Source organism: Bremia lactucae, linkage group LG3 (assembly GCF_004359215.1).
Source record: "Bremia lactucae strain SF5 linkage group LG3, whole genome shotgun sequence".
Taxonomy (NCBI): Eukaryota; Oomycota; class Peronosporomycetes; order Peronosporales; family Peronosporaceae; genus Bremia; species Bremia lactucae.
This window is the reverse complement of record NC_090612.1, coordinates 7,070,189-7,082,739: the sequence shown is the minus strand read 5'-3', so window position 1 is coordinate 7,082,739 and position 12,551 is coordinate 7,070,189. Positions and strand designations below refer to the sequence as shown.

The 12,551-nt window shown below is 50.9% G+C and overlaps 6 protein-coding genes across 6 annotated transcripts; 5 read left to right on the top strand and 1 right to left on the bottom strand.

The window, feature by feature from the left end:
- Positions 1 to 1,755: 1,755 nt before the first annotated feature.
- On the top strand, positions 1,756 to 2,049 carry CCR75_002984 (uncharacterized protein; the record flags this gene model as incomplete). The annotated part of the gene is made up of 1 exon (XM_067961081.1): positions 1,756 to 2,049. The coding sequence occupies one exon, from the start codon at positions 1,756 to 1,758 to the stop codon at positions 2,047 to 2,049; it is 294 nt and encodes a 97-aa protein (XP_067815203.1).
- Positions 2,050 to 3,657: 1,608 nt separating this feature from the next.
- Positions 3,658 to 3,849, bottom strand: CCR75_002985 (uncharacterized protein; the record flags this gene model as incomplete). Its single annotated transcript, XM_067961082.1, has 1 exon — positions 3,658 to 3,849. One exon carries the CDS (start codon positions 3,847 to 3,849, stop codon positions 3,658 to 3,660), a length of 192 nt encoding a protein of 63 aa, XP_067815204.1.
- Positions 3,850 to 4,288: 439 nt separating this feature from the next.
- Positions 4,289 to 4,621, top strand: CCR75_002986 (uncharacterized protein; the record flags this gene model as incomplete). Its single annotated transcript, XM_067961083.1, has 1 exon — positions 4,289 to 4,621. One exon carries the CDS (start codon positions 4,289 to 4,291, stop codon positions 4,619 to 4,621), a length of 333 nt encoding a protein of 110 aa, XP_067815205.1.
- A 129-nt stretch (positions 4,622 to 4,750) lies between these two features.
- CCR75_002987 (uncharacterized protein) lies at positions 4,751 to 5,011 on the top strand (the record flags this gene model as incomplete). Its single annotated transcript, XM_067961084.1, has 1 exon — positions 4,751 to 5,011. One exon carries the CDS (start codon positions 4,751 to 4,753, stop codon positions 5,009 to 5,011), a length of 261 nt encoding a protein of 86 aa, XP_067815206.1.
- A 152-nt stretch (positions 5,012 to 5,163) lies between these two features.
- On the top strand, positions 5,164 to 5,526 carry CCR75_002988 (uncharacterized protein; the record flags this gene model as incomplete). The annotated part of the gene is made up of 1 exon (XM_067961085.1): positions 5,164 to 5,526. The coding sequence occupies one exon, from the start codon at positions 5,164 to 5,166 to the stop codon at positions 5,524 to 5,526; it is 363 nt and encodes a 120-aa protein (XP_067815201.1).
- A 799-nt stretch (positions 5,527 to 6,325) lies between these two features.
- On the top strand, positions 6,326 to 6,622 carry CCR75_002989 (uncharacterized protein; the record flags this gene model as incomplete). Its single annotated transcript, XM_067961086.1, has 1 exon — positions 6,326 to 6,622. The coding sequence occupies one exon, from the start codon at positions 6,326 to 6,328 to the stop codon at positions 6,620 to 6,622; it is 297 nt and encodes a 98-aa protein (XP_067815202.1).
- Between the last annotated feature and the right edge of the window lie 5,929 nt (positions 6,623 to 12,551).

Genomic DNA, 12,551 nt, shown 5'->3' with positions numbered 1-12,551 from the left:
GTGGGCACCTTAATGTGCTCCAGAATCGGACCTAGGGTTATGGACGCCGACAGCGAGCGCATCTCTTGCACATACTCTTGCAGAAATCGCTTCGCCTGTCACGCTCCAAAGAAGCACGCCTGAAACAACACTTCGTTGTTCGGCGGCTGGTATATGGCGCGAATCTTTTCCTTAAAGATCGCCCATGTAGGGAACGCCTTCTGTCCGCCATAAGCGCCGAGTAAGCCCACTCTGAGGCCTTACCGCGCAGATGCGACATGGCGTACGACACCATCCGGCTGTCGTCCTCGATGAGCTGGGCGACACCACATTGCTCCACGGCTGAAGGCCAGTGGACAATCGTGTGCGCCGCTGTTCAATCGAACTTGGGCGGGTCCATCCGAATGGGCCTCGGCTGATGCGGCCGGGCAGAGAGCATTTCAACAGTCCTGTTGAGAGCCTCGCTCCGAGCCTGTTCATGCCTCAGCTCATCCTGAGTCTGAGTGACGGACTCCGCCGCAGCATGGCTCTGTGCCTCGGACGCGGCTCTCCGCTGTCCGAGCACGAATGCCTCAAACTGCTCCAAATGATCAAAATGTTGCTCAGGAGGGTTGCTCAGGAGCCTGGCCAGGGCTTGTTCTCCAAGTCCCTGCGCCATATACCCTGCCACCTCCCGATGATGTTCGGAGAGGTGGGGGAAATGAGCCCAATCAATGTTGAGGCTTATCCTCACGTACACACGAGAGATGCGAGCCGTGGGAAGGATTTCAATGCTACCAAGTGTAGGCGAGCATGTCGTAGAGCGGCCACGCTCCTAGGACACACACGCTAGCACAGCGAGGAAGCGGTTAGACCGTCTTCTCTTGCGTGCAGTGAGGTAATTGTGGTTGGCGCCTTACCGACCTCACCCAACGCACTAAGTAGTCTAGTAAAGTGTCGTCACGGGAGCGGTAATCTCGCTCCTCATGCGCACTTAATAAGTAGAAAGTAGTTCTCAGACTGATTTATATCAAATCGCATTAAATATAAGTGCCTGTTTTTACCAATCAAATATGAAATCTTTGTAGATAACACTAATATGTAATGCGAGCATATCGTTCTAAATACCTCGCGTAACGGATGACGCTACGCGTCATTCCTCCTAATGTGAATGCACCAATGTGCATCACATACACAAGGGTTGGTCACAAATGTGAACCACACCCGAGTGTTGGGTCTAATTACTTTATATAAGTAATTGACCATCCTCTTAAGCACACCAAGTGTACTTAATGAAGACTGTGTAGCATTAGGGCAATTTTAGCACGTTACAACCTGCATGGGACCTGTCAAGATAGCACTGCATTTTTGGCAGTATCGCCTACTGCAGCTGACTTGTGGAAGTTGATGAGTCTTCACATAACCAGGTAAGCCAAAAGATAACCTCTGTAACACTGCTTTGCGGGTCTTCTGATAAAGATGGTGCTAACCACCCCTTTTTCATCGACACATACGGCTTAGAAGCCTCAGTCTCTGTACTCAGCATGTTCTCTGCCTGTGTGGACCACCGAAGGCCATTGTTCAGTATAAAGACATCAATTAACAGCTCCCATTGCGTTCTTCTAAGAACTTTTGTTTCACTGAGGAAGAATGGCGAATCAAATGATGTCATGATTCATAGGTCGATAAGACTTCTTTAAGCAAAATATAAAATATTTGCAAAACTATTGCAACGAAAGCTATGAAGTATTATGGACACCAGAAGGCGTTTGAAGCAAGGCTTTAAGCAAGAAAAATATGCTCTTTCATGAAAAAAGGCTATGGGTGCTAGGGGGCGATGCACTCAAATTAGCAACTTCTTCACTTCCAGAGTTGCGCTTAAGTACGCAAACGAACCACGTGGCACGGGAAAGGGTGCCAACCATGAGCTCTGCGACAGGCGGAGAGATGCAGCTAGGGTCCGTCATACCGATAGGGGCGTCCGGTGCGCGCGTGCAAGGAGCACACGTGCCAAGAAATCCCGTGGAGCGGAGGTTGGTCGCCGGTGGAGGCGCGGGCGCACCAATGCGACCCGGTACGCGGCTGCGTTGACCGGCTGCGGTGCACGCAATCTCAATGGCGGGGGAACCTCTCTTCGTGAACCCTCGTTGGCCCATCCGAACCTACCTCAGAGCATTTCATCAATGGAGCTGGCGCATATTCACCGGCTCCTTGCACACCAAGCGGTGACGTCCTATGCTCGCCGAGGAGAGGCGCACCTAAGGGTTCTGTCGCTGAAGCGCTGAGTCACGGCACACTTCACGGTGATGGCGAGAACTCGCCTAGTCACGGCGCACTTAACGGTGCTGGCGAGTACTCGCCGAGTAGAGGCGCACCTACTGGTGGAAGCGACGCCTCCGGCGTTTGCAACAAAACCTTTCACGACCGCAGTGAAGTGCTCGTTCGTACAGCTACAAGGGCGTGGATTGAAAAAGCGGACGATGACCTGCGCCTGATGATACTACTAGAAGAAGCAGCGCTGGTGGCCTGGATGATGGGTGGTATCGTTCTGTTATCGCCATCAGGGCTTTTGGTGTGTACGCATCCGCGTGCTACGCGGGTTGTGATGCTTGATTTCTTCGAAGCATACCTGGAAGGAAAGGTTATTGCGATTGTGCTTCCGTATGTTCTCCAACTATTGGAGCGGAGTGAGGGGGAACGGACCAGGACGTCTTGAGTCAGGAATCGGTCAAAGGGGCCAACCAGACAAGTTACGACGCAGACACGAGACAATTGGCTTTCGTTTTGCCATATCAGGAGGTTGCTACGAGTTGGCATGCTAAGTCAATTTTGTTTCGCGGGAAGCGCCTTAAACTTTTGTGTCCCAATATCCTGGAGCGCGAAGACATTACTGCTGCCTCGGTACCAGCTACGGCAGCAGGTCGGGACAATTTACACTATCAAGTCAAGGTTCTCGTGAATAAAGTGGCGGCTAGCACGATTCAACCAATACTGGAGTCCAGTGTGTCCTGTGCGGTAAGGGTGTCTCGTGGGTGCTCAAACGGATCGGACGCGTATAATTCCAACGTATGGGTGTCTCGTGGGTGCTCAAACGGATCGGACGCGTATAATTCCAACTTTCTTGTTGCGACTTTTGTTACGGTGGCATGTCGTGAACAACTGAAGCTGGTTACGCATACATCGACTGCAGGGACGGAGCTCTTCCTCCATAATTTTCGACACTTTCAACGCGTTCCCTGTATTACATGCTACTCGTTGTATCACTCGAGTGCCAAGTGCGGGGGGGCGCAAAGGCAGTTTCGTGAAGAGCATCACCGCGTTTTTTCTGGTATGCCACTGGCGCCTCAACCCGTCAGTGGGTTGATTTTTACTCCCCTCGAAGTTGCCGACCGACTACGTCACGCTACTGGATTGGCGGATACTTTGGCGGCAACGACGGTGCAGCTAAAGGCGGATGGAAACAAACCCCCCCTGTTGACACCACCCCAGGTTTGGCAATCGGGGGTGCGACTGCTTCTCGTACCGTTGGTCTCTCTACCGATGGATGGTTTGATCCAGAGCACGCAAGAAAAAGCGGGAGTAGCGTACCACGGTGGCTCATTCTGCTCCTACGCTAAGTCACACTGTCTCGTCGCCCCGACAGCCGCAGTCGGTCACTGCTGCCTGGTCTGGCAAGTATCCTCAACCGGTTTCGGCACCTCACGCCAAGCACAGCTCCACGATCAAAAAATCCTCCATGCCACCAAGGCAACGGTTCCACCGCACGGCAAACCGGCTGCGGTGCAATCGAAGCCAAATCTTTCCGCTTCTTCCAAGTCCAACGAACAGCGCACGCGGTGGCTCGTGAACTAGAGAACCTTTTGGGCGGGGACCACCATGTCGCGGAGTCATATCCACCACCAGGCACGGCGGTCAATTCGTCGTTGCCTCCAAAATCTTCGAAAGAGCAGGCACTTGCTTTGGATCGGTCAAGAGTGGAGGATGCTCAACGAGCGGCCGAGGATCTCACTTCCACAGCAGCGGAGACTAAGCGCGCTGCCGACCAATAACGTGCATGTTATTGCGAGGCTCATGCTCAAGCGCTTGAAGAATCTATTGCTTAAGAGCCAACTGATGGTGGGTCACCGTTTTCTCTCGCCGATAACATGCCGGATTATTCAGGATGAAGTACGATAGTGCAGCGGCGACCCACGCGATGGCAGAAGCAACGAAGGCAACGAACACACTGAAAACTTTGACAAGCCGATTGGCAAAGATTACACCGAAACCGACGCACGAGTGAGCTAACGGCACCGAAAGCTGCTGCCCGCCATGCAAACTGCCTACTGAGATGGCGGAAAAGGACAGGCCGAGGAGTCGCGCGACCATTGCGCACTTGTTGTCTTCCCATGTTCGCCAAGAACGTGGCATACCTCGTGCTGCCCCCGCACCGCCTCCGGCATCGAAGCCGGCTGAGGTGGGTCCTCCCGATCAGATTCGGGTGGACATGCCTCCTCCGCGCACTCCGATCGCGGTTGGGCAACCCTCTCGGTATCTCGATGTTACTATGGCGGAAAGCACGGTTACCTTTGGAAACACAATGCGCATGGGTGATCTTGATGGAGGATCGGTAACTCCACCAGCCTGCGCCGCTAGTGTTCACATTCCTGAGGAGCTACCGTAAACAATCGAAGGAGAGCTCAAGGCCTCGGCAAGCCTACTAACCGACCCGACGCAAGGTCCGTATACTCCGCAGTCGCGTCCTACCCCCTGCCTGGCTGCCCAGGAAACCCAGGTGGTGGTACGAATTCCGATGGATCACTTACGCACTCCTGATACTCACGATCAGACACTACGCGCAACTCGAGTGCTCAAGATCCCGGAGACTGCTTCTGCTGCGGTAGCAGCTGCTGCCGTGCTGGAGCGTACGAAACAAATTGCTGCAAACACAACTGCAATTCGGGCATGGGTCATCCAGCACAAAGCAGTGGCTGCAATGTCTATCAATTGCCAGTTGTCCCCAAAGGTCAAACTACGTGGGTTAACGCATGCGCGTTGGACCTTGCAGCACTGATCAGTGGTTTACCGTACCCAGTTGCTTATCTTGCCTCGATGCAGGGAGAAATCCTGCGACTTTTTCGCCATACCATCAGCAGCGAAACCCATTTGGCGGTGATCCGTAGACAAACTACTCACGCAGATGCAAAACTTCGAGCAATGTGCACGATGGGGTGGGACGCAACGGCTGATGGACAAGCTGGACGAATCCAATGGAAAACGACTGACAACATTTACCGGTGGCGGCGCTCCATTGAACTGCAGCCAGAGTTATCGTGTCCGACTGCCGTCGAACCGCTTGATGACTTGGATCATTGGGGAGTCCTCAATGTCCTGAGTCTGATGTTTCCAAAGCTTGCACCCGTCGAGGACGAGGCGAATGTGGCTATGCCACAGACCAAGGCTGCGCTGAATCACCAGTCTAAAGAGGTGCGCGCGACAGTCTCCAGCATTATCAGCAAACCAGCCAACTGGCACCCGGCGCTTGACCTCATCGCCTGTGATGGTCAACTGCTGGGCCCTCAGTACTGAGGGCACCTCGGCTGGGAAAGGGAATGTCTCGTCACGAGATATACCCTGGCGCCGTCGACGACTGCTATCACCGAACCCGTGGGAGCCTGGCGATAACAGCATCTGTCTTCACTCGCAAAAGGTTGCGGGAGTTCCCTAGCATTTGGAACGATGCGCCAACTGATTAAGCGCTTCCCGGAAGCGAGAGGGCAAGGGAGCCATTGATCTAGTCCTTCTTCAAGAAAACCGGATTGCGATTGAAGAATGTACCGCCATGAATAAATTATACAACAAGACCTAGGGATTGTGAACACGCCCGGCCGCACGAAGTGGACGCAGTCCGAAATTTCGCGAGGTGGAGTGGCAATGCTCTTGAACCCGTACTCCTCCATTACTACAATAGATTTGTGGCAAGAGGACCACTGAACATCTCACTGGATGATTATTTAAATTAATCTCAAGGGCGACAAAATCCTGGTGGTCAGCGAATATGCTCCAAGTGAGAAAAATGAACGGGATATTTTTTTCAAGATAATAATTCAGCATTAACTACATGAATACGACGGACCAATCGTTATGGTGGTGACTTCAACTGCGCGGTGGTGCCGGTCTTGACCGCTCATTTGTCTCTCCACCTGGCAGACATGAATCGACTGCGCTGCGTAGGCTTCTTAGTGGGGCTCAACTTAGCGATGTTCTTGATGACGACATGGAGCAAGCGGAAGATGAACAGGCTATAGCACATATCCATGCGACGGCACATACTTATTTTTACACATTGCCAGGCGGCGGATAGGCCAGCTCCCGCAGCGATCGTTGTATGTCGTATGTAAGTGATAATCATTCGGACTGGAATCGAGACGTCGAATATGTCAGTGATATACATTCGGACTGGATTCGAGACGTCGAGTTTTCGGTAAATGGTCTTGCAGCTGATCACAATGGCATAAGTGTCAGGATTAGGGCGCTGCGTCATGTATTGCGCGTCCGCAAGCCACGGTGCGTGTATCCGATTCTTAAATGCGCACAAGCGGCCGCGATTAGCAAAATTACTGCTGCCATTGAACTGGCACAGCGGCAAGTGGACGAAACAGCTTCGTTTTCTACGTCAGACTAGCTCAAGGCCCGACGACTTGCAGACTGGTGCGACACATGTAAAATCAGTCTCCGTAATATTCTGTTGGCAACCACCAAGCAGGCGCGTCAAGAATTGACGAGAATTAATATGCAGCGGCTGCGTCGGTTATTTCTTCGGCTAGGAGCAGCTCTCTTGGAAGCACGTTCGTCTGAAGCTTCTCTGATTCGTGGCCAATAAAGACACAATCAATCTAGCCCTATCGATACCCCGGTGGACCTTCGTAAAAAAGTATCGGAGTGTCAGTGACTATGGCAAAGGACCAGAAAGTAGCGACTGCTTGTTCAGCACACGTACTCTCCGGGAGAGGCGTCACGTCACTTCTACGCCCATGACGCCCATGTGTCGACTGAATTTCATTGAACCACTATCGTGTTCCTGGAATCAGTCACATGAATTGGCTGATGGAATGGCAGATACTGGGAACAGATTATGACTCACTCTTTTGCCCGTGCCGAGGAAACAGCCGCGTTTCTGGACAGAGCAGCCCCACCAGCCCAAGTTGATGATTTTAGTGTGACGTCTTCAATTTCTACAGAAGATGTCAGTGCGGCCTTGAAAAACTTAAACGTAAGAAAGCTGCGGGGCCGGACGAACTCAATAACACCTTTTACCGAGACTATGCAGCCGAGCTCGCACCTATTTTAGCAGCACTGTATACCCGGTGGCTAAAGTGCAGCGCGCTGCGGGCGTCGTTTGGAGAAGCAAACATCCAGTGCCTAAAGAAAACTGCGGCGTCTGCCTTGCCCCTGGATCATCGCCCGATCGCGTTACTTAACAGTGACTACAAGTTATTTAACAAGATTCTGTCGTTTTGAGTGCGGCCTTTGCTGTCGCAAAATCGTGTCGCTAGCCCAAGTTGGATTCATCCCGCAGCGTTCGATTGACACTGCGTTGGATATATTCAAGGCGGTACACAAAGCAGCCAAGGGCAGACAGTGACCTAACGGAGCCATTGTTTTGCTCCTCGATTTCGCAAAGGCTTACGACACGCTGCAACGTCTTTATCTACTTTCCGCATTGAATGGCTTGGATTTTCGTCCTGATTTGTTTTGATAGAGGTGGCATTACATCGCGGCACAACGTGTCGATTTATTGCGAATGGATACCGATCTCGTCGACGGGAAGTCAACTGTGGGATCCGGCAGGGGTGCCCACTTGTGCAACTTCTCTATATCCTGGCCCTTAACAGTATTTATCGTGGGGTCCAGGGAGAACGGACATTAGTGGGAGGCCACTAAATTCTGGCGAGCGGAACGCAGATTTCAGAGTTTCGGGATACGCTGATGACACGGCCGTCTACCTGCGCGATCGGGCTACGGTTACGCAGGTTGTAACAATTTTTGATGATACCGCTAGCGTCTCCGGCCTGCTGACAAACCGCTCAAAGTCAATGATCATTGCTCTGGACCCTCGCGGGTCAGCATTGCCTCTGATCACTTGTTGTCGTTTTGGCTTCAAGCGAATCCTGCCGATATTTTGGGGTAATGGTGGGTCAACAGGAGGTGGTGGCGGATAACTGGAATAAATGCTTACGATCTCTTTTTTTTGTTTTGGAGCCGGCTTGTGCTAATTAGGGAGAAGACCCACACGGTGAAACAATGAGCTCGCCTTGGCAGGGATAGCGGTGGCCCAAGATACTTTTCCTAGCTTGGCACTGCTGGCCTCCTCCGGCATGGTCACCCGGTTAACGAATTCGATTAAGGGCTTTGTTTGGGGTGTCTGGGATAGCTAGCGGTCTAGACCTTGGGTTCCTTCCGAGATGGCTTCACTCCCGATACAACAGGGTGGCCTTGCGGTGCCGTGCAACGGAGTTGATGACTATGGCGGCTACAGCAGCTGGTCAATGGGCAGCTACAGCGTCTTCGCGAGATTTAATGATTGAAGACTGCCTATGGGGATGTGCAGCGTTTAATCCACCATACATCACGCCTTGTTGGAGTGCAGACAAGCACCCAAGATATCGAGCAACTCGATGACACACCGGTTCGGAAATGGTTGATTTTTCGACGGCTCGACATGCGCGCCAAGGTGACGTCAAGGAATTCTGTCGAAGGGCCGTCGCATTTACTTCGAAAGCCGAGGTCGAATATAACACCGACGGGAGTGTTACTATTGATGCTTGACGGGTCATTGATGACAACCTTCGTGTAGAAATGGGGGATGAAGTAGCGTCTTTGGGGATGTTCGACCATAGGTGAATTGAACACGCTACGTTGACGGATATGTCATGGCTATGGGATCGCAGAGGTACAACCTAATATTTGAACGGTGCTGATTTTGCTCTAGGCACGAATAACCTGCGTGACATGATGTCTTGGGCGGTATGCCTACGGTTCTCGGCACGGCTCGACATGGCAACCCATTCAATGGCGAAGAGACGACACTTTGGTTCATTCCACCTCGCTCTACAGCTTTCCAGCACTCGTTATCGAGCAATTGAACCGGTTTGCTTACTTGCGTACTCTACCAATGTTCATCGGTATCATAAATGGACACTAAGCAGTGCAGGGACATTGCTGACTCATTTTGATACGGGCATGGAGGGTGAAGTGACACCAGTCTCGTCGATGTCCACAAGCGATATAGCGACGTCCAGCGATGGCGGCACTCCTGTACACTTTGGCGCGCACCCGGCGCCTCCCGCATAGTACATATCTGGGCAGGACGGCGGCGCTGGCGTCCACACCGAGGAAAAATTATGCAGGCTATCTTCAAACACCGGCGCAACGAAGGAAAACGAATTCGAAGAGCGAGTGTCAAAGCTGGACTTTCAAGTGATTCAGGACGGGACACCGCTAATTGCCTGGGGAGATATACACCGGATACGTGCTTCTTTTTCTGACCAACGCACAAACGTTGTATCGCCTGAAATGCAACAGCTTACCACTATGGATCTGGGCGAGCCGAGATCTATCATGCCCTGTACCCGGGTACCCTGCATACCGTGGCACGACATGTGTTCTGGACATGCTCCAGTGCGCGTCGCCACTGGGAGCTTCTTCTGGACAGGTGGCGAGCGCTTGGAGGATTCAGCAAGACGGACTTTAACGTATGGACGTTTGGGATGGATCTTCCGGAGGTTCCACACGCGGCCTGGGATGCGACTAAGCGTTCTTTTACTCAAGGTGATGAGATTAGGGACGCGACGGATGCGGTATTTCCGGCGGCTCGGGAACTCTAGCGATTTGCAGCATCTACAGCGATTCATGCCATCTGGTCAGAGCGGCTCCACCGGATGATAGACCGGGCCTTACAAGAAGAGGCACACATCGCTAGAGCCAAAACACAATTTCGATGAGCGATCACACGATTTTGAAGTTCGACATACCAGCCAGACATGCCAACAGACGGACACCTGTTCGCGCGGGTGAGGTTGGGTTTGGCGGACTCTCTCTTCTGCATAGACGAACCACCGATGCTCAACAGCTGCCTATCGACCGATGCCCAGGAGTGATATACTTGCTATTTTTCGACGGAGGATCTCGAGGTAACCCGGGACCAGGCGAAGCTAAGTCCATCATTGTCCAACTTGATATTCAGACGCACGCCGCTTGCATTCTGTGGATTTTGAGCGTGGCGCAGAGTGCTGCCGATACCACAAACAATGCGGCTAAATACTGGAAGCTCGTGCATGGTATAAGACACGCGAAGGCGTCTGGATACGCCTCTCACTATCGCACCTACAACAAAATGGCGGATCGACTGGCGAATATCGCAATGAATACAACGGACTCTACACAGGTTTATGCTTCTGACGGGTCCAGCGCTGTTTTTGAAGCTACGGTCTTTCTTGACAACGATGTCAACCACTGGCTGGAGGCATCACACGCAGAGTCCCGCCATGACTCCGAAAAACCTAATTATCTCGCGACGAGACTCAGCGCACAGGTGCTCGGCTGTCCGAGAACTAGTACTTCGTATATATAAAGTAGAAGTCACTCTGGTAGCACTGTTGCCAGGTGACAGGATATAATGGGTCGCAAGCGTACCGAAATATACTTGACCTTCTCACTCACTCAAATTAGCAACTTCTTAGCGTTGGTGGGCACATTCGAACAGAAAATTGCGAACATACTAGAATTCTATCTGGGAGCCAATTAAATTATTTGGATTTGACTATGTGACACTTAAAATGATAAAACGTAGTCGACACGTCATCGTCACTCGATTGCGAACTATGAGCAATTATAGAAATCGGAGAGATATCCCTACAGACGCTGTAAGCACACTAAATGGCAAGCAAAAAGGGACTTGCGAGAGCCAGAAACGAAAGCAACCTTTATCAAACAAGTGTCAATTAAAGTATGTAAAAACATTTTTTTACTGCAGCTGATAGTGCTGAATTTAAAAAAAAACAGCTGTTCATTCGGAGCAATGCCTTAAGGGCTTGCTCATCGACTGCAGCCGCACTTGTAACGGGGCACTACTGACTTGTACTGCTTCAGTAAAAGTCCACTTCGCACTGCCTCAGTGCGAGTGGTGCGTCACGTCACTTCACGTACACTAGTACAGACTCTCTTTAAAACACTTGCAATAAATAGGGTTAATTAAACACTGTATTAATATAATTAAGTTCTTCTGTCCTATCTACTTAATGCTAACTTAATTTTAAACTAATACAAATATGTAATAAAGTCTTATCTGTCTTCCTTTTTGCGTGCGTCCAGTGCTGAGTGAACCGCGGAGAAAGTAGATATAATGGTTTGTATCTACCAATGTATAAGATTTTAAAATATTACCATGTAAATTAATATTCTCTTAATATTATCTACCTTTTAAATAATACATTTATTAACAACCTTGAAGTCTTAATTTTATGTAACGATACACCCAGTTACAGCACTTGTCTAGCCGGGTTTCTTAGGGTTTCCATATGGAATTAATTTAGCTGTCATCACAAAGTTAAGGACTTAAAGGACGAGCAAACCGAAATCGTGAAAACAAGCGAAGTGTACAGCGGCGCGCGCAACTTGGGGAGGCTTTATTTGCCGAAGAGTTTAACCGGTTGAATAATAACGTGACATAATTAATGTAACGGGCTAAAGTTGCCCTAATGTTACACAGTCCCCGTTAAATACACTTGGTGTACTTCAGGGGATGGTCAATTATTAAATAATAGTAATTAGACCCAGCACTCGGGTGTGGTGCTCATTTGTGACCAACCCTTGTGTATGTGATGCACATGGGTGCATTCACATCAGGAGGGATGACGCCCAGCGTCATCCGTGATGACGGCAAGCGCCATCCGTTTCGCCAGGTATCTAGAAAGATACTCTCGCAATACATATTAAGTGTTATCTATAGAGATGACATTTTAATTGGTAAAATAGGTATTTATATTTAATACGATTAAATATAAATCAGTCTGAAAACTACTTCTTACTTGGTAAGTGCGCACGAGGAGCCAAATTACCGCTCCCGTGACGACACTAAACCAGATTACTTACTGTGTTGGGTGAGGTCGCTAACGCGCCCACCACAACTACCTCACTGCACGCAAGAGAAGACGGTCTAACCGCTTCCTCGCTGTGCTAGGGTGTGTGTCTAAGTAGAGCGTGGCCGCATTACGACATGCCCGCCTACACTTGGTAGCATTGAAATCCTTCCCACGATCCACATCTCTGCGTGTGTACGTGAGGATGAGCCTCAACATTGATTGGGCTCATTTTCCCCACCTCTCCGAACATCATCGGGAGGTGGCAGGGCATATGGCGCAGGGACTTGGAGAACAAGCCCCGGCCAGGCTCCTGAGCAATACTCCTGAGCAACAAGTTGATCATTTGGAGCAGTTTGAGGAAATCGTGCTCGGACAGCGGAGAGCCGCGTCCGAGGCACAGAGCCATGCTGCGGCGGAGTCCGTCACTCAGACTCAGGATGAGCTGAGGCATGAACAGGCTCGGAGCGAGGC